This window comes from Eriocheir sinensis, chromosome 7 (genome assembly GCF_024679095.1).
Source record: "Eriocheir sinensis breed Jianghai 21 chromosome 7, ASM2467909v1, whole genome shotgun sequence".
Lineage (NCBI taxonomy): Eukaryota > Metazoa > Arthropoda > Malacostraca > Decapoda > Varunidae > Eriocheir > Eriocheir sinensis.
The window spans coordinates 17,019,712-17,040,280 of record NC_066515.1 but is presented as its reverse complement, the minus strand read 5'-3'; the positions used below and the strand labels follow the sequence as shown (position 1 = coordinate 17,040,280).

General features: G+C 42.0%; 2 protein-coding genes and 3 long non-coding RNA genes across 9 annotated transcripts in view; 2 read left to right on the top strand and 3 right to left on the bottom strand.

Moving 5' to 3' along the window:
• Positions 1-11,595, bottom strand: part of LOC126993440 (sphingosine-1-phosphate transporter SPNS2-like) — a 22,956-nt gene extending 11,361 nt beyond the window's left edge. The window contains exon 1 of one of the 5 annotated variants that reach the window (XM_050852567.1): positions 10,675-11,595. In XM_050852567.1, coding sequence (XP_050708524.1) covers positions 10,675-10,716 — 42 coding nt within the window. In that variant the 5' untranslated portion in view covers positions 10,717-11,595. Of the gene's footprint in view, positions 1-2,744; positions 3,113-4,425; positions 4,493-10,674 lie in introns of those variants that run through there. The other 4 variants (XM_050852591.1, XM_050852600.1, XM_050852580.1 and 1 more) reach the window with 4 other exon arrangements.
• Positions 669-1,768, bottom strand: LOC126993478 (uncharacterized). Its single transcript, XR_007747851.1, has 3 exons — positions 1,566-1,768; positions 1,144-1,429; positions 669-1,109 (listed from the first exon to the last, which is right to left on the bottom strand). It is a non-coding gene; the product is annotated as an uncharacterized LOC126993478 (long non-coding RNA).
• LOC126993492 (uncharacterized) lies at positions 1,952-2,993 on the top strand. Its single transcript, XR_007747857.1, has 2 exons — positions 1,952-2,734; positions 2,834-2,993. It is a non-coding gene; the product is annotated as an uncharacterized LOC126993492 (long non-coding RNA).
• Positions 11,596-14,628: 3,033 nt separating the features above from the next.
• LOC126993467 (thiol S-methyltransferase METTL7B-like) lies at positions 14,629-20,476 on the bottom strand. Its single transcript, XM_050852605.1, has 5 exons — positions 20,105-20,476; positions 18,474-18,634; positions 17,150-17,284; positions 16,024-16,142; positions 14,629-15,303 (listed from the first exon to the last, which is right to left on the bottom strand). Exons 1-5 carry the CDS (start codon positions 20,275-20,277, stop codon positions 15,043-15,045), a joined length of 849 nt encoding a protein of 282 aa, XP_050708562.1. The 5' UTR covers positions 20,278-20,476; the 3' UTR covers positions 14,629-15,042.
• Positions 20,258-20,569, top strand: LOC126993474 (uncharacterized). Its single transcript, XR_007747848.1, has 2 exons — positions 20,258-20,404; positions 20,470-20,569. It is a non-coding gene; the product is annotated as an uncharacterized LOC126993474 (long non-coding RNA).

The window sequence follows — 20,569 nt, the reverse complement described above, 5'->3', positions numbered from 1 at the left end:
CCTCTAAAAGGTCTTCTAACAGTTATTCTTGATACTCTTCCTTACACAGCAAATGGTAAACTAAAGATAACCCAGAAACACTAAAAGGCCTTCTAACAATTATACTTGGCTACACTAAAAGGCCTTCTAACAATTATATTTGGCTACACTAAAAGGCCTTCTAACAATTATATTTGGCTACACTAAAAGGCCTTCTAACAATTATATTTGGCTACACTAAAAGGCCTTCTAACAATTATATTTGGCTACACTAAAAGGCCTTCTAACAATTATATTTGGCTACACTAAAAGGCCTTCTAACAATTATATTTGGCTACACTAAAAGGCCTTCTAACAATTATATTTGGCTACACTAAAAGGCCTTCTAACAATTATATTTGGCTACACTAAAAGGCCTTCTAACAGTTATATTTGGCTACACTAAAAGGCCTTCTAACAATTATATTTGGCTACACTAAAAGGCCTTCTAACAATTATATTTGGCTGCACTAAAAGGCCTTCTAACAATTATATTTGGTTACACTAAAAGGCCTTCTAACAATTATATTTGGTTACACTAAAAGGCCTTCTAACACTTATATTTGGCTACACTAAAAGGCCTTCTAACAATTATATTTGGCTACACTAAAAGGCCTTCTAACAATTATATTTGGCTGCACTAAAAGGCCTTCTAACAATTATATTTGGTTACACTAAAAGGCCTTCTAACAATTATATTTGGTTACACTAAAAGGCCTTCTAACACTTATATTTGGCTACACTAAAAGGCCTTCTATCACTTATATTTGGCTACACTAAAAGGCCTTCTAACACTTATATTTGGCTACACTAAAAGGCCTTCTAACACTTATATTTGGCTACACTAAAAGGCCTTCTGACACTTATATTTGGCTACACTAAAAGGCCTTCTAACACTTATATTTGGCTACACTAAAAGGCCTTCTAACACTTATATTTGGCTACACTAAAAGGCCTTCTAACACTTATACTTGGCTACACTAAAAGGCCTTCTAACACTTATATTTGGCTACACTAAAAGGCCTTCTAACACTTATATTTGGCTACACTAAAAGGCCTTCTGACACTTATATTTGGCTACACTAAAAGGCCTTCTATCACTTATATTTGGCTACACTAAAAGACCTTCTGACACTTATATTTGGCTACACTAAAAGGCCTTCTAACACTTATATTTGGCTACACTAAAAGGCCTTCAAACACTTATATTTGGCTACACTAAAAGGCCTTCTAACACATATTCGGCTACATTAAAAGGCCTTCTAACACTTATATTTGGCTACACTAAAAGGCCTTCTGACACTTATATTTGGCTACACTAAAAGGCCTTCTAACACTTATATCTGGCTATACTAAAAGGCCTTCTAACACTTTTACTTGGCTACACTAAAAGGCCTTCTAACACTTATATCTGGCTACACTAAAAGGCCTTCTAACACTTTTACTTGGCTACACTAAAAGGCATTCTAACACTTTTACTTGGCTACACTAAAAGGCCTTCTAACACTTTTACTTGGCTACACTAAAAGGCCTTCTAACACTTATACTTGGCTACACTAAAAGGCCTTCTAACACTTTTACTTGGCTACACTAAAAGGCCTTCTAACACTTTTACTTGGCTACACTAAAAGGCCTTCTAACACTTATATTTGGCTACACTAAAAGGCCTTCTAACACTTATATTTGGCTACACTAAAAGGCCTTCTGACAATTACATTTGGCTACACTAAAAGGCCTTCTAACAATTGTATTTGGCTACATTAAAGCCTTCTAACAATTATGTTTGGCTACACTAAAAGGCCTTCTAACACTTATACTTGGCTACACTAAAAGGCTTTCTAACACTTATATTTGGCTACACTAAAAGGCCTTCTAACAATTATATTTGGCTACACTAAAAGGCCTTCTGACAATTATATTTGGCTACACTAAAAGGCCTTCTAACAATTATATTTGGATACACTAAAAGGCCTTCTAACACTTATACTTGGCTACACTAAAAGGCCTTCTGACAATTATATTTGGATACACTAAAAGGCCTTCTAACACTTTTACTAGGCTACACTAAAAGGCCTTCTAACACTTATAAATGACTACACTAAAAGGCCTTCTAACACTTATACTTGGCTACACTAAAAGGCCTTCTGACAATTATATTTGGCTACACTAAAAGGCCTTCTAACAATTATATTTGGCTACACTAAAAGGCCTTCTAACAATTATATTTGGCTACACTAAAAGGCCTTCTGACAATTATATTTGGCTACACTAAAAGGCCTTCTAACACTTATAAATGACTACACTAAAAGGCCTTCTAACAATTATATTTGGCTACACTAAAAGGCCTTCTAACACTTATAAATGACTACACTAAAAGGCCTTCTAACAATTATATTTGGCTACACTAAAAGGCCTTCTAACACTTATAAATGACTACACTAAAAGGCCTTCTAACAATTATATTTGGCTACACTAAAAGGCCTTCTAACACTTATAAATGACTACACTAAAATGCCTTCTAACACTTATACTTGGCTTCACAAAAAGGACTTCTAACACTTATATTTGGCTACAATAAAATGCCTTCTAACACTTATATATGGATACACTAAAAGGCCTTCTAACAATTATATTTGGCTACAATAAAATGCCTTCTAACACTTATACATGGCTACACTAAAAGGCCTTCCAACCGTTCCTCTTGATCCTCTAAAAGGTCTTCTTACAGTTATTCTTGATCCTCTAAAAGGCCTTCTCACACTTATTCTTGATCCACTAAAAGGCCTTCCAACCGTTCCTCTTGATCCTCTAAAAGGCCTTCTCACAGTTATTCTTGATCCTCTAAAAGGCCTTCTCACAGTTATTCTTGATCCTCTAAAAGGCCTTCTCACAGTTATTCTTGATCCACTAAAAGGCCTTCTCACTGTTATTCTTGATCCTCTAAAAGGCCTTCTCACAATTATTCTTGATCCTCTTCCTTGCACAGCGAATCGTATACTGAAGAGGGTCCGGTCACGTGCCGTCTTACATAGAGAGGCATCGCATGATATAAAGGGTTGAATCTTATCTGGAGAAGATTTCGTGATTTTTCTCTCTTTCTGCCAATAGATAACCAAGATTGTGTGATTACTGACCTTGAGCAGTTTTTTTTCATTATCATTGTTGTTATTTTGGTTACTTCGTCGCTTTTTTTCTCACTCAGTCCAAAAATAAACTAGACCGACTTTTGTATTACTTTTTTTATTCATTATTATGGTTGTTATTTTGGTTATCTATATAGGCTAACACTTATTTTTTTCGTTTTCCTTCAGCATGCTTAATAATGCAATGTTTGGGGACTGGAAAAAACGAAAGGAAGGATGGAAGGAAAGGTAGGTTAAAGGATAAAAAAAGGGAGGGCAGGAAAGGAGGGAAGAGAGGAAAGGGAGGGAAGGTAAGAGAGGAAGGGAAGGGATCGAGGGAGGCAGGAAGGGAAGGAAGGTAGGAGAGGTAGGCAAGAACATTCCTGCAACTCCAAGGTTATAAGATTGCAAGGGTTATGTCGCTTTGACCTTGTGCTGGTGGTGATGGTGGTGGTGGTAGTGGTGGTGATGGTGATGGTGGTGGTGATGGTGGTGATAATAGTGGTGATAATACAAGACAGATAATAATAATGATGATAATAGTAATAATAATAATAACAATAAATGAGAAGATGATGATGAAGAAGAAGAAGAAGAAGAAGAAGAAGAAGAAGAAGAAGAAGAAGAAGAAGAGGAAGAAGAAGAAGAAGAAGAAGAAGAAGAGGAAGAAGAAGAAGAAGAAGAAGAACTAGAACAAGAACAAGACGAAGATGAAGGAAAAAAAAGTTGCAAGTTAACAAATCCAGCAATAGAAATTCTTGACTGGTTCTCTCTCTCTCTCTCTCTCTCTCTCTCTCTCTCTCTCTCTCTCTCTCTCTCTCTCTCTCTCTCTCTCTCTCTCTCTCTCTCTCTCTCTCTCTCTCTCTCTCAGTACAATAAGTTGATCATCGTCTTTATATCACTCTTTCCTAATCTGAGAGAGAGAGAGAGAGAGAGAGAGAGAGAGAGAGAGAGAGAGAGAGAGAGAGAGAGAGAGAGAGACAAATAGAAATACAGAGATAACGAGACACACACACACACACACACACACACACACACACACACACACACACACACACACACACACACACAAAGAGAAAGAAAGAAAAACGGTAAGAAGCCAGATCAACAAAAGCTTAATCCTTCCATTATTAAAGTATTAGTAAGATATCACGTATACTTAACAATAGCAGCAGTAGTAGCAATAGTAGTAGTAGTAGTCGTAGTAGTAGTAGTAGTAGTAGTAGTAGTAGTGTGGTAGTAGTAGTAGTAGTAGTAGTAGTAGTAGTAGTTGAGGTACACACACTTTTTATCTTCCACCTCACGCGCACACGACCGCACACACACACGCTCGCACACACACTGACTGACTGACCGAGAGAAAACACACACACACACACACACACACACACACACACACACACACTTTCTAACTCAACAGGTGAAAATGAGAGAGAGAGAGAGAGAGAGAGAGAGAGAGAGAGAGAGAGAGAGAGAGAGAGAGAGAGAGAGAGAGAGAGAGAGAGAGAGAGAGAGAGAGAGAGAGAGAGAGAGAGAGAGAGAGAGAATACAAAAAAAAGGAGTAGGAAAGAAGGGAAGGAGTAAGATAAACAGGAAGGACTGATGAAAGAGAAGATGCTGGGAGGGAGAAAGTGAGGGAGAGAAGGGAGGGAGGGAGGAAAGAGGATGCTGGGAGGGAGAAAGCAAGGGAGAGAAGGGAGGGATGGAGGAAAGAGGATGCTGGGAGGGAGAAAGCAAGGGAGAGAAGGGAGGGATGGAGGAAAGAGGATGCTGGGAGGTAGAAAGTGAGGGAGAGAAGGGAGGGATGGAGGAAAAAGGATGCTGGGAGGGAGAAAGCAAGGGAGAGAAGGGAGGGATGGAGGAAAGAGGATGCTGGGAGGGAGAAAGTGAGGGAGAGAAGAAGAGAGGGAGGGAGGAAAGAGGATGCTGGGAGGGAGAAAGCAAGGGAGAGAAGGGAGGGATGAAGGAAAGAGGATGCTGGGAGGGAGAAAGCAAGGGAGAGAAGGGAGGGAGGGAGGAAAGAGGATGCTGGGAGGGAGAAAGCAAGGGAGAGAAGGGAGGGAGGGAGGAAAGAGGATGCTGGGAGGGAGAAAGCAAGGGAGAGAAGGGAGGGATGGAGGAAAGAGGATGCTGGGAGCCAGAAAGCAAGGGAGAGAAGGGAGGGAGGGAGGAAAGAGGATGCTGGTATGGAGAAAGCAAGGGAGAAGGAGGAGGGAGGAAAGAGGATGCTGGGAGGGAGAAAGCAAGGGAGAGAAGGGAGGGATGGAGGAAAGAGGATGCTGGGAGGGAGAAAGCAAGGGAGAGAAGGGAGGGATGGAGGAAAGAGGATGCTGGGAGGGAGAAAGCAAGGGAGAGAAGGGAGGGATGGAGGAAAGAGGATGCTGGGAGGGAGAAAGTAATTAAGGGAGAGAAGAAGAAAGGGAGGAAAAGAAAGCTAGGAGGAAAGAAAGGGAAAAAAGAAAACTAGAGAAGAAGGAGGAGGAGGAGTAGTAGTAGGAGGAGGAGGAGGAGCAAGGAGGAGAGACTATTTTTGCATGTGGTTCCTGTAGCGCCGGCAGGCTTTTCTGAGGGGCTTCTTGGACGGCCCAGCCCGTTAGTGGCGCAAGCGAATTTTATTTATAGTGGCTGCCGTGATGTGTGACTCTTGCCTGGCCCATGCTGCCCCCGGTGCTCCTCTTCACCGAAATTGATAGAAGATTTGGACAGCATGTGGGTAAACTTCCGCCACCCGGCAATGACTTGAAAAATCAGACTGTTTTGGGGGGCCTCGAACCTAGTTCAACGAGCTCACCACACCAGCACACTGACCACTCAGCCACCACCGATAGATGAAGATACTGATAAAGGAAGGAAAGAAAAGTGGGAGGAGATAAGGAAGATAGAAAAGGAAGGGGAGAGAAGGGAGATAAGAGTAGAAGGAGAGAAGAGAAGGAAGGGGAAGGGAGGAAAAGAAAGGAAAGGAGAGGGAAGGGAATGGAAAGAAAGGAGATGGAAGAGATTGACAGAGAAAGTAAGGTAAAGAGAAGGCAAGGGATGGAAAGAGAAGGAAGGAGAAGGAAGGAAGGAAGGAAGGAAGGAAGAAAAAAGGAAAAATGGAAGGAAGGAAAGGAAGGAAGGGAAAGGAAGGAAGGAAGGCAAGGGAAGGGAGGGGAAGGAAAGGGAAGGGAAGGGAAAGAAAGGGAAGGGAAAGAAGGGGAAAGGAAGGGAAAGAAAGGGAAGGGAAGGGAATGGAAGGGAAGGGAAGGGAAGGGAAGGAAAGGGAAGGAAGGAAAGGAAGGAAGAATTGAAGGAAGGAAGGGAAAGAAGGAATTAAGGGAAGGAAGGAAAGGAAGGGAAGGAAGGAAGGAAGGAAAGGAAGGAAGAAAGGAAGGAAGGGAAGGAAGGAAAGGAAAGGAAGGAAAGGAAAGGAAGGGAAGGAAGGGAAGGAAGGAAGGAAGGCAAGGGAAGGAAGGAAGGAAGGAAGGAAGGAAGGAAAGGGAAGGAAAGGAAGGGAAGGGATGGGAAAGGAAGGGAAGGCAAGGGAAGGGAAGGGAAGGGAAGGGAAGGGAAGGGAAGGGAAGGCAAGGGAAGGGAAGGAAAGGAAAGGGAATGGAAAGAAAGGGAAGGAAAAGGAATGAAAGAGAGGAAAGGGAATGGAAGGGAGGAAAGGGAAGGGAAGGCAAGGGAAGGGAAGGGAAAGAAAGAAAGGGAAGAGAAGGGAAGGGAAGGGAAAGAAAGGGAAGGGAAACGGATGAAAGAGAGGAAAGGGAATGGAAGGGAGGAAAGGGCAGGGAAACTGTGCAAAGGACGGGAATTACAGGTTAGGGAATAAGGGAAGGGAAGGTAAGGGAAGGTGAGGGAGAGGGGGGGGGGTGATGGAGGCTGTGGACCAATGAGAGAGCTCCTTTTCATGACGTCACACAGCAAACACTTGTCACTGGTGCAGAGCGAGAGAGAGAGAGAGAGAGAGAGATAATTTTACCTAAACACTCTCTCTCTCTCTCTCTCTCTCTCTCTCTTTCTTCCGGTGTGCTCAGATTTGAGAGAGAGAGAGAGAGAGAGAGAGAGAGAGACAGAACATGTCAGCAACATTCCACAAGCACAGCACCGTTACCCCCCACACCATGGAGGTATACTTCCATGCCCCGCACGCTCTCTCTCTCTCTCTCTCTCTCTCTCTCTCTCTCTCTCTCTCTCTCTGAATAAAGTGCTGATTACCTCACACATCTTCATTTCTTCCTCCTCCAGGTAATTACAGGCACATTAGTCTAACTTCAGTTGTAGGTAAGCTACTTGAGAGCATAATTAGAGACAAAATTGTGAGTTACCTTGAAAGCCACCCATTAATTGGGGACTCACAACATGGCTTCCGTAACAAAAGATCCTGCCTATCAAACCTATTGACCTTTTATAACGACATCTTCTCAGTTTATGATGTAACCAAATCATTGGACGTAGTCTATCTTGATTTCCAGAAAGCTTTTGATAAAGTCCCACATCACAAAATACTTTATAAATTAAAGCAAATAGGTATTGACGGTCAAGTAAACCAATGGATCGCGAATTGGTTGAGCAACAGACAACAGAGTGGTGATTGACGGATTTAACTCAAAGTGGGCGCCGGTCACTAGTGGCGTCCCTCAGGGCTCGGTTCTTGGCCCAGTGCTCTTCATTATTTACATCAACGATGTGGATGTGTGATTCAATAATCACATTAGTAAATCTGCAGACGACACAAAGATTGGTAACTCGGTTCTCACTGACGAAGACAGGCAAAGCCTCCAAGAGGATTTGCACAAAATTTCAGCTTGGTCGGATAGATGGGAGATGCCCTTTAACGTAGACAAGTGCCAAGTCCTTCAAGTTGGAACAAGGAATAAGAAGTTCGATTACGAAATGCGCGGCGTTAAACTCAAAAGCGTTCAATGCGTTAAGAACTGGGGGTCAAAATCGCGTCAAATCTCAAATTTTCACAGCAATGCATCGATGCAGCAAATAAAGCGAACAGAATGTTGGTTTTCATTAAAAGAAACTATTTATTCAAGAATAAAGATATAATACTTCCACTCTACAATAGTTTAGTCAGACCCCACTTGGAATATGCGGTACAGTTTTGGTCTCCCCACCATTCAAAGGACATTGCTAAATTAGAAGGTGTTCTGCGTCGGGCAACAAAAATGATCCCTTCCTTGCGCAACAAATCCTACGAAGAAAGGCTATCCACCCTTAACATGTTCTCTCTCGAGAAACGTCGGCTCCGAGGAAAACTGATCGAATGTTTTAAAATACTTAATGGTTTCACGAATGTAGACAGATCAAAATTGTTTATGATCGATGACACTTTGCGTACGAGGGACAATGGCGTAAAACTCAAATGTAGACAAGTAAATTCAGACTGCACCAAATTTTTCTTCACCAACGTTGTAGTGCGAGAATGGAATAAGCTTCCACCATCAGTGGTCCAGTGTAACACGATTGACTCCTTTAAAAACAAGCTCGACCGTTACTTCTTTCAACTTAATATTAACTGGAGTTGAAATGCAAAGTTTTGGAGTCATCTGATTAATGTAGAATCACTTAGGTTTAAGGACAGACCACCTAGTCTGGACCATGGTGTCTGTGTGGTCTGATTGTCTATGTAAATCTCTGCAAATCTTCCTCTTCTTTCCCCTCAGTCTTCCTCCTCCTCCTCTTCTCCTTTTTATCATATTGTTGTGCTGGAAGCTTCCCCCGGCGACCATAGGCCTCTAGAAGGCTCCGGGAGAAGCGAGCAGGGGGGCGGGGAGCAAGGCGAGCCGTCCGCGCCCCGTGGGGCGCGGCCAGACGCCAGGCGGGAAGTGTTGCCAACTCGCATATATTTTTGCTACATGTTCTTGTATGATCTAAAATATACTGTAACATTCTAGACTGTACTGTTCTGGATATATATAGGAGAAGAGGGCGAGAGAGTCCACCCCCAGTCATAGTAAGCTAGTGGTAAGTGAAGAGTCAGAGTAAAGTGCACAACTAGGGAAGAATATTAAACTACAGAAGCTGTGCAAAGTGTTTACATATCTCCCTCCCACGGAGTCTCCTTTCGGCGACACGGAACCCAAGTAACACGTCCGGCATAACAATATTCCTAATCCTTCACTTTCTTCTGTTTCTCCTCTTCTTTCATCTTTCTCTTCTTAACCAATAATATAAATTTAGCATCAGTTGCATTTTTCATCCCTCTTCCTCCTTTTCTTATTTTCTCTTCTCCTTATTTTTTGTCATATTTTCAATCTTCCACCTCCTCCTCCTCTTTCTCTTCTTAAACAAATATCTTTTTATTTTTTCTTCTTTGCATTTTTCCTCATTCTTTTCTTGCTATTCTTGTCATTCTTTATCTTCCTACTCCTGCTTCTCTTCTTTCATTCTTGTAATCAATAACCTTTTAGCTTAATACACCTCTCCTCCTCCTCCTCCTCCTCTTTCTCTTCTTTTCTTCTTAAACAATAATCTTTCTTTTTTCATTACATTTTTCCTCATTCTTTTCTTCCTTTTCTTGTCATTCTTTATCTTTCTATTCCTGCTTATCTTTGTTCATTCTTGTAATCAATAATTTATCTTTTGGCTTAATATACCTCTCCTCCTCCTCCTCCTCCTCTCCTTTTTGTCTTCTACTTCCTCCTTGTTTCTCTCCTTTCATCCTTCTCTATCGACAATTATCTTTTAGTTTAATATCTTTCTTCTTCTTCTTCTTCCTCCTCCTCCTTTTTGTCAATTTCTTAAACTTCCACTTCCTCCTCCTCCTTTTTGTCATTCTTCCACTTCCTCCTCCTCCTCCTCCTTTTTGTCATATTCTTAATCTTCCACTTCCTCCTCCTTCTCTCTCTCCTCTCCTTTTATCCTTCTTCTCATCAATAATGTTTTGGCTCAATTACACCTGCTCTTCTTCTTCTTCTTCTTCTTCCTTCTCCTCCTCCCCCTGTACCATCGATCTCTTGGCCTCAATAACTGTAAAGGCAAAGTCACGATCGAGTCCCTTCATGTTATCTGCAGTTCAAGGCGGTGTTGTTATTGTTATCATTCTTCCTCTTCTTCTTCTTCTTCCTCTTTCTTTTCTATTTATTAATTATCTCTTTTTCGCTTAGTCTTAATCAAAATTCCGTCACCACTTCTACTACTACTACTACTACTACTACTACTACTACTACAAGAAAAAGGAAAGCGAATGGGGTTATCTTCTTATCTCACGGAATACCCCAAGTACTCTCTCTCTCTCTCTCTCTCTCTCTCTCTAACACCATCAGTAATTAAGTAAACAAATAATAAATACAGAGAACCAAGGTAATATACTCCACTAATTTTATATATATACTTTACATTTCAATAGAGGTAGATTAAGGGTAGGCCTATAAGAAATTCCTATGTTATTTTTAGTATCATATCTGCATTCCTTTCTCTAATATTCCTCTCTCTCTCTCTCTCTCTCTCTCTCTCTCTCTCTCTCTCTCTCTCTCTCTCTCTCTCTCTCTCATTATTATCTATTATTATTATCATTACTATACTTATTATCGTTATTATTTACCTTCATGGCTGAATAACTCGCTGCTATGCTTCTTCCTCCCATCTTTATCAAGGGTTATTACAAGTTATATATAGTCACAGTTATTTCAGTCAGTCAGTCAGTCAGTTAGTCAGTCCACACAACCAGTCAGTCAATCAACACTATAGTCAGTCAAAATTAAGTCACTGATCGTAGCTACTCCAGTCAGTTAGTCAGTCAACACAACCAGTCAGTCAAGTCACTGATCGTACTCCAGTCAGTCAGTCAGTCCACATTTTAAAGACCACACATACAGTCACTCACGTAGGTAATCCAGGTAGTCAGTCCACAGTCAGTCAATATATCGCCTCAGTACAGTCACTTTCGTACTCCGATCAGCCAGTCAGTCGACGGTCCAGTTACACGTACGTACTCCAGTCAGTCAGTCAGTCTAGTATTCTCCAGTTAGTCAGTCCACACAGCAGGTGAATCAATCAGTCTATCGCCTCAGCACAGCACAGTACAGTCACTCGCGTACCCAGTCAGTCAGTCAGTTCACGGTCCAGTTACACGTAGCTATTTCAGTCAGTCAGTCAGTCAGTTCACATAGAAGTTAATCAGTCAGTCCCACGTACAGTCACTCGCGTACCCAGTCAGTCAGTCAGCTCACGGTCCAGTTACACGTAGCTATCACAGTCAGTCAGTCAGTCAGTTCACATAGAAACAGTCAGTCCCACGTACAGTCACGATCACGTACCCGGTCAGTCAGTCAGTTCACGGTCCAGTTACACGTAGTTATTACAGTCAGTCAGTCAGTTCACATAGAAAGTTAATCAGTCAGTCTCTCGCCTCAGCACGCACAGTCAGTTGCAACAGTCACTATCGTACTCAGCGGTCACAGCCAAGCCGCAGTCAGCCCATGCACAGTCACCGCTAAGCCAATACCACGTGTGTTATCGCTGTTATGCTAAGCTAAGCCGGGATGGAAGTCTCGTACAGGAAGCTGACTTTTTTTTCCTATTTGAAGCCATTACGTTATAGCTAACCCTGTATAGTTAAGGTTCATGGTTTATATGCCTCTCTGATTTACTGTGTTGTGGTGTAGAATGCGTGGTTTGTACAGGAAATGTGTTAGATATGGTTTTAATACACATGCTGGTTTTGATATATATATAAACCGATTAGCGTGTTTCTAGGGGTTTATAATTTGGGTTTGTGTGTGATTTGGTCGTCTGGGTAATCGTGTTTGGGGTTAGTGAGGTTAATTAAGGGTAAAGGAAGGTAAGTTGTGTTGGCTGTGAATCCTACGTCTGGTTCTTGTCACGTTCAATACATGCTGCCGCGGAGGTGATGTAAGACAGGAAGTAAATAAATAGTGATAATAAATGAGAGAAATAGTGATAAGGTATAAGATGGAGTGACTTGAGATGACTGGCGTGAATGATATATGAGGTTTTGTGGCCTTAAGAAAATATTATGAGGGAAATAAGTTGTGTGTGTATGTGTGTGTGTGCGCGCATGACTGAGGAATACACACAAACACACACACACACACACAGGTGATGCTTATATAAAGAACCAGTTGGTGCCGTCCTCGTTTATGTATGAAAATCGATATATTTTTTTTGTCTATTTTTTTCCTTCTCATCCTGTTCCTCCACATCTCCTCCTCTCATGCATTTTATCTTCTCTCTTCTCTCTCCTCTTCTTCCTTTCTTCCTTTCTCTTCTCATTCTTACTCATCTTCCCTTTGTTTTAGTTCCTCCTCTTCCATTTTTATTTAATCTTTTTTTTCTTTTCCTTCCTCTCTTCTCTCTCATCTTTATCCTCCTTCTCCTCCTCTCATTTATTTACCCTTTCTGTCTCCTTTCATCCTCCTCCTCCTTCTCTTCCTCTATCTCCCCTCCTCCTCTTCCTTACCATTCTCTCTCCTCTTATTCTTTTTCTCCTACTCCTTTCCTTCTTATTCTTATCCTCCTCTCCTTCCTCTCTTCTCCCATCTTTATCCTCCTTCTCCTTCTCTCTCATTTATTTACCCCTTCTTTCCTCCTCTTCCCTGTCTGTCTCCTTTCATCCTCCTCCTCCTCCTTAACTTCTTTCCTCTCTCTTATTCTTACCCTCCTCCTCCTCCTTCTCTTCCTCTATCTCCCCTCCTCCTCTTCCTTACTATTCTCTCTCCTCTTATTCCTTTTCTCCTCCTCCTCCTCCTCCTCCTCCTCCTCTTCTTCCTCTCTCCTCTTCACTTTCTCCTCCCATCACCCTCCTCCTTAAACAAAAAAGAAGACTGAACCAAGTACTTTATTTTCCCAGTATACAAAGACTCTAAAACTACATAACAAACATAAGCATTTGCCTCTACATTGGAATAGAGAAAGAGTGATAAAAATACAGATAAGAATGTAAGGACGTAAGGAGTCTGTAAGAGGCTGGGCGGTACTCAATCTTATGCTACACTGTCTTAATCTGTCTCTCGTAGATCTTACACTAATTGTCTTACTCTTATCTTACTCTTTCTTGTAATGTCTATGTCTCACTGTCTTACTCTGGTACTATCTTACATTCTCTGTCTTACTGTGTTTGTCAATCTTACTATCTTACTGTCTCTGTCTTATTCTGTTCTCTTGCATCTTACAGTCTCTCTCAATGTACTGTTTTCTATCTTACTCTCTTACTCTGTTTCTCTTGCTATCTTACACTGTCTATGTCTTAACTCTCCTTCTCTGTCTCTGTCTTCCTGTCTCCTATCAGCCTCTTGCATTCTCCTTATATTCAAATCTGTTGTTTTATCATTATTTGTCTATGGAAATGATTCACAGCCCGAGAAACTAACTAACAAGTGGTATTTCCTTTACAGTCAGACTTGGCATACCTAACCTAACACAACCTTCATGGGCCAGTTTAGAGTCCAACACAGTGTCATCGTAACCAGGGCTGTGGAGTTGGGTAGAGAAAATTTTGCCTCCCACTCGGACTCCAGGAATTTTCGAGGTTGTGACTCCGACTTCAACTCCACCGGGTCCACCCCACTCCCTTTTCCCTTCTTCTGCAGCACAGTGGAAGGCAAATTACACCCACAGCCACACCAAACCCAACCACACCACATCACACATATAAAGAGTTACCATCATCATCATCATTTTGTTTAATGTCCATTTTCACTCTTCCTGAGCAGTTGGACGGTTTATGGCTCGTATTAAGCCATTTTCAGTTTTTGGCGCAAGATTTTCCGGGTGCATGCCCTTGCTAACCCAACCACCTATTTTAAGTAGTGGTCCTTCTCCATCCCATTTCTCGTCTCCATTCCTGAGTAGTTAACTCTAATATATACGTACAAGGTGAAATAGCTTAGTCAAGGCAATGGACGATAGCTTTGGCAGTACTGGAGATTAATCTGATATGCTGGAGTTTGTTTTCTTCCTTCTCTTTACTCATATTCCTCCTCCTCCTTCTCCTCCTTATTCATTTACCCCTTCTCTCCTCCTCTTGCCTTCCTTTCTCTTCCCTTCTTCTCTCATATCCTTACCCTTCCCTTCCTCCTTCCTCTCCTTCCTCTCTTATTCTTAACCTCTCGCTCTTCCCTTCCATTCTCTCATGTCCTCACTCTCCTCTTTCCTCCTTTCCTTCCTCTCTCTTATTCTTCCCTTCTCTTCTCTTATATCAACCTCACCCTCCCCTTCCTCCTTCCTTTCCTCTCTCTTGTTCGTAACCTTCCCCTCTCCCCTTTCCTTCCTCCATCCTTTCCTCTCTCCTCTTATTCTTCCCTTCTCTCACATCCTCACCCTCCCCTTCCTCCTTCCTTTCTCTTCCCATTCTGGACTTATAGCTGTGGACTGCTTGGCTACATAAGATACACAGTCATAAGCTTTGGCAGGACTTTTCTTGTGGCAGTATTCACATTCACTCTGGTATGCTGGGTTTATCTGGAGAGGGATATGTGGGCTGCTTTGTTGTATAGAGGGATGTGATGTCTTAAAATGTTGTACTGCTGGTAAATGCGCACACACACACACACACACACACACACACACACACACACACACACACACACACACATCTCTTTCAGTCTCAAAGTACCGACACCTCTACCTCTAATTTCACATTCTTTTCTCACTCCCTAACTACTTCTACCTACTCACCACTACCCACTAACGCACTTCGTCTCACTCCCTACACCTCTTTCTCTATATTCACACTCTGCCTTCACTCTCTAACTACTCTTATGTACCCACACTACCTACTAACAGGGACCCGTCTCTTTCTACTTCTATTTTCAACCTTCTCCCTTACTTCTATCTATGATACAAACCACTATCAACACGCACAGACCAACCCACCTTCTTCTATCTCTATTCTAACAATTTTCCCTCACTCCCTAACTACTTCTGTCCACTCATCCACCTTCTTCTACCTCTATTTTGTAGCCACGCCCTTGAGGTGAGGTGCGGCAACCATCATGAAGGCTGCTGGCATGGGGGCATACTCCCTCTCCACTTTGACGTCTGAGAAGCCCACGGCCTCGATGATGGGCTGGGGGTTGCGGTTGAGGTAGCAGCCGTCGAATGTGAAGGGCCAGAAGCCGCTCCAGGTCAGGATGTTCTGGATGTGTCGCCGCATCCAGTGGTTCTTCCTGTCCCACTCCTTGATGTGCTCCACGAAGATGTACTTTCCGCCCTGAAATACAAACAAATAAGTGAACCTCAGACATAGATGTGCAGCAGCCTTGTCACACTATAACTAAAGTCCGACACAAATATGAAGTACATCTGGGTGTGGCCTGAGCCTCTCCACAACACTTCCACATCACCGCCAATACATCACTCTCTCCCTCATATGTCATGTACGTATCATATGAAATTGTGTATCAAATATTCTGCATAAATTAAATAAGAATTGGCAGCGCTATGTCCAAGGAACTCTCCAAGTGGACCGCCCAAACTGACTTCATAGCTGAGTCGGACAATAGCTTCATAAAACTACTCACAGAAACATTAACACAAAAACATTTACTAAAGCCATGTCAAATGTAGATGTGAAAGTTCCATAATGTTTGAAAATATGAACCTAAGTTATAATCCCATTAAAGGAGGGAAAAAAGGAACAAGAGGACAGGTGTAGGTATTCAAAGGTATTTTTGGAGAAGATTACAGGGAAAGTTCAGACCAATAGTTGAAGAAAGGCAACAGACAAGCCACACCTCTCCCTCACTCCCTAACTACTCTCATCTACTCACTACTACCTACTAACAGGGACCCATCTCTTTCTACCTCTATTTTCAACCTTCTCCCTTACTTCTATCTACCATACAAACCACTATCAACACTCACAGACCAACCCACCTTCTTCTATCTCTATTCTGACAATTTTCCCTCACTCCCTAACTCCCATACTTACCGGCACCAGCACCCTCTTGATCTGGCTGACCACCTTGGCTATGTCGTCCACGCTACACAGCACAAGCGTCGTCACCACTGCGTCAATGCTCTCGCTGCGCACCATGTCAATATCTTCGCCTGGGGGGGAGGAATAAACAATTGAGTATATATATAATGGCCACTACCTTTTCCTTGATAAATGTACAAATAAAACTTAGCCTAGTCTGACTCCACTCAAAGATCTGAATTGATAGAGAAACTTTTACAGCACCTACCTTTTTTCCTTGCTAGGATGTACAGAAAAATCTTAGCCTAGCCTGCCTTACTTTACCTATCCTCAGCTTCCCTTTCTCCTTGTTTGTATGTGCAGAAAGGCCCTGAATAATGAAGAAAAGTAGAAGGAGGGAGGAGAAGGGAGATGAAGGGTTTAGGGAAAGGACCGAAGCTGAGGTGTGGAAGAAGGGTGAGAAAGGGGCCGTAAATGATGAAAAATAAGAGAAAAAAAGAGGAAAGGGGAATGAATTTAGGGAGTTAGTTTAGGTAAAGTACTAAAGCTGAGGTGTGGAAGAAGGGTGAGAGAGGAGCCTTCAGTAAGAGTCATCAAACCTCATAATCAAAAAAAGAGAATCGTCATCATCATAATTTCGTTTAACGTCCGTTTTCACTCTTTCTGAGCGGTCGGGCGTTTTATGGCTCTCCTCCATTACTCTATCTTCTGCCCGTTGCTCATCCAGTCCCATCAATGCCAAGTCTTCCTGTATACACCTTCTCCACGTTTTCCTAGGTCTACCAACTGGTCTCCTTCCTTCTACCTCTAATCTCTCCAAAACTCCCAGCACTGTATCCTCCCCTGCTCTCTTCACATGTCCAAACCATCGGAGTCTTTCCCTTCTGAGCACTGATACAGATGAAAAAAATAATGACGCGTTCCCCTGACAGTTGATAGAGACAGCGGACAGTAAGACAGAGTAAAACCAAGACAGTAGACAGAGAGACAGATAGAAGACAGTTGATAGAGACAGTAGGAGGACAGTCATCAAACCTAACAAAAAAATAAGAAAAGACTGACAACTAACAAAAAAGAATTACAATGCATTCCCCATTTCCCAGGTAAGACGGTGCCCCAATTAAGGTCGTTTCCGTACCTTTGGCGATGATGACGGTCTCACACTTGATGTGCGGGAACTTTGCCTTGTGGTCTTTGAAGTACTGCTCAAAGTGTGGGTTGGGGTCGGCCACCACCAGCCGCGTGTTGTCCGGGTACATAATGAAGTTCGCGCCTGAAATGTATAGCCAGTCATGAGTTACAATGGGGACTTATTTTTCAACAGCAACAGGAATCATGGGGACTTATTTCTCAACAGCAATAGAAATCATGTGTTATTATGGGGACTTATTTTTCAACAGCAACAGAAATCATGGGTTATTATGGGGACTTATTTTTCAACAACAACAGAAATCATGGGTTATTATAGGGACTTATTTTTCAACAGCAACAGAAATCATGGGTTATTATGGGGACTTATTTTTCAACAGCAACAGAAATCATGGGTTATTATGGGGACTTATTTTTCAACAGCAACAGAAATCATGGGTTATTATGGGGACTTATTTTTCAACAGCAACATAAATCATGCATTATTATGGGGACTTATTTTTCAACAGCAAAGGAGGCAGCTCAAGGGTTCCCCCCCCAAAAAAAGATAAAGAAAAAATAAAGTTCCAAAGTTGATGTTTAAGTTTAGATGATGATTAAATAAGTAAGGTTAGATTTTAATGATTATGTTGATTGAATTTGATGATGAGGTTCAGCTTTTGGAGGTTATGAAGTTGCTTTGGAAGCCACGAAGCTGATAATGTATTAACTTGAGATGTTACTGATGTCATACTGCTCTTTGGAAGTTATGAAGATGATGAATAAGTTAGGATATTAAAAGGTAGAAAAATATTAACTAAAACATCCAATACTTATAAAGAGACAGATATAAAATACAAAATACTCCACATACTGAAAACCTAAACAAGTACAGACAGACAGACACACAGATGGAGAAACAGACCCAGACAGGTAGACCCAGACACCTCTCCCCCACCGTTGCCAGATTGTCGTACTCAGAGCATAGTATTTACCGGTTTCTGACGCCTAACTATTGCCAAGAAACATCAGGAATTAACTATTTTAACGATAATTATAAGTGAATGTCCTTATTGGGGTCCACGAGACAACTTTTGGGTCGGAAGTCGGTAAATATACGAGGCTGAGTAAGACAATCTGGCAATTTTGCTCTCCCCTGTAACTGACCGCTCTTCTGGCCTCTCATTCTGTTTTCTTGTGTTGGAGAAGCATCTGGCGAGCTTTTTTGTTGCTGTTTTTGTGTTTTGCCCTTTAGCCCCCTTTGCTGTAAAAAATGACACACAGACAGACAGACAGACAGGCAGGCAGGCAGACAGACAGACAGACAGACGCACCAACACCAGCGCCAATTTCCAGTATCCTCAGCGTCTTCTCCTCCCGTAGTTTTGGGTCGTGGGAGGCGAGGTCCTTGAGGGCAGCAAACGCTGTCTTCTTGAAGTTGTCATAGTCTTCCTGCTTCAAGTCGGCGAACTTGTTGTTGATCCATGCAAAGTACCTGGAATAGTATGTCCCGGTTAATTCTATGTCCTAAGACTGAGCTGCAGAACCACAGTGACACCTCCACCTTAGTGAGTGCAACCAAGATATTATTATTATCATTATTATTAGAAATAAATCAGGTGGGGAAGAAGTGTGGACACTATAAGCTACCTCTCCAGCAGCCCCTTAACACCTGAGACACATCACTCCTTTCCATGGGCTTGTTTGGGAACGTTCCTCGTGGCAGCTCAGGAAAGATTTAATTTACTGAGAATACAGAAATCAACCTTGATCTGGACACAGGACATTGGAAAGATATGGTTTACCATGAATAGGTGAAAAATACATTTAATTTTGACATATTTCTTGATGACAGCCAAGAAAAGTTATAGTTTACCAAGGGTAAGTAAAAAAAACAGCTTTAATTTTGGCATAATTCCTGATGACAGCCCAGGAAAGATACATTTCATAAATACGCATAAAATTCCACTTATCGAACTTGTCTCAAGTCTATACTGTGGAACCTAAGTGCCATCCCTGCCGCAGCAATCATAACCTCAGTGAGCATTTCCTTGAGCTTATTTGAGCATGTTCTGCGATGACAGCCAAACAAAGCTATGATTTACCAAAAAATTAAGTGAAAAGAGCTTAATCTGGATATATAGCTTGATGACAAGTAAATAGATGTGTCTAGCCAAAAATATGCAAAAATTGGGGCTTTTTCCAGAATCACACCCAAAATCCAAAATCCCTCCGCCTTTGACTAGCCTGCCAGACGCATTTACCAGAGATTGCAAACAAAAACACCTTAATCTCACACATCTCAAGCCTGGGCCATAACACCAGAGCAGACCCAGCGACAGCAAACACAACTCCAATATTCCTTTTCTTGGTTACTTATTTTGCATGACAGCCCACAAAAAGACACATTTAACAAAGAACATCAGCTAATTTTTCTGGCAAATTTTAATGTCTTTTGAATTATGTCATAACCTGATATGGACACACCTCAAGACAAATAAAACATCAAATAATAATAATAACTAACAAAAATATTTGATTCTGTCACAAATTGCTTTTTCTGAGATTTGAACACCTGAAAGAGTGGCAACAGGTTAATGTTTCAATGGCAAGAGGTTATTATGCTTAGCTTGAATAAGTTACAATTTTTAACCCGGTAGCTGCGGGGATCATGTTTCTTAAAGGCCCCTCTAAGCAAGAAAAATGAGAAAAAATCATCATTCATGGAACCCATTTCATAATATACGGTATATCAACGCATTTGTGATCAGTTTATGCATCATCTATTTTGGGAGGTTTATATCATGGCAAAAATTTGGCCCGTCGCTGGTACACGGTAAAGCCACAAATTTTGCCCGTCGCTGGTATATGGTAAAGCCACAAATTTTGCCCGTCGCTGCTACCGGGTTAAGGCTATAGTTTACAGGTTAGTGGCAATAGGTAAAAAAAATAACCTCAATCTCACCTGTGTCTCAAGTCCGCTCCATAATACCACAGCAGCAGGCCGGCAGTGGCAAGGCCCAGCCCAACGCCTGTCTCCTTGGGGTTGGCGTGGGCATACTCCTTGAGGGCCACCGAGGTGCTGAGGATGCCCTCCCTGACGGCCGCCCTGTCAGGTATTTGGCTCCACTGAATCATGGCCACACCTGTCACCTGGACTCTTGGAAACTAACTCTTGGGTCCTCTTGGTAAATGTCTAGGTTAGGGTTTCCTCTTGAATTCTTGCTTGGAAACTAACTCTTGGGTCCTCTTGGTAAATGTCTAGGTTAGGGTTTCCTCTTGAATTCTCACTTGGAAACTAACTCTTGGGTCCTCTTGGTAAGTGTTTAGGTCAGGATTTCCTCTTGAATTCTCGCTTGGAAACTAACTCTTGGGTCCTCTTGGTAAGTGTCAAGGTCAGGTTTTCCTCTTGAATTCTCGCTTCCACAAG

Bases quoted from the DNA above. Each gene is read 5' to 3' on its own strand.
- LOC126993467 (XM_050852605.1), bottom strand. From the start codon at position 20,277: ATGATTCAGTGGAGCCAAATACCTGACAGGGCGGCCGTCAGGGAGGGC. The intron at 18,635-20,104 runs GTGAGATTGAGG...ATACTATTCCAG, and splicing joins GGAGCGGACTTGAGACACAG to GTACTTTGCATGGATCAACA. The intron at 16,143-17,149 runs GTACGGAAACGA...CCTCCCCCCCAG, and splicing joins GACCGTCATCATCGCCAAAG to GCGAAGATATTGACATGGTG.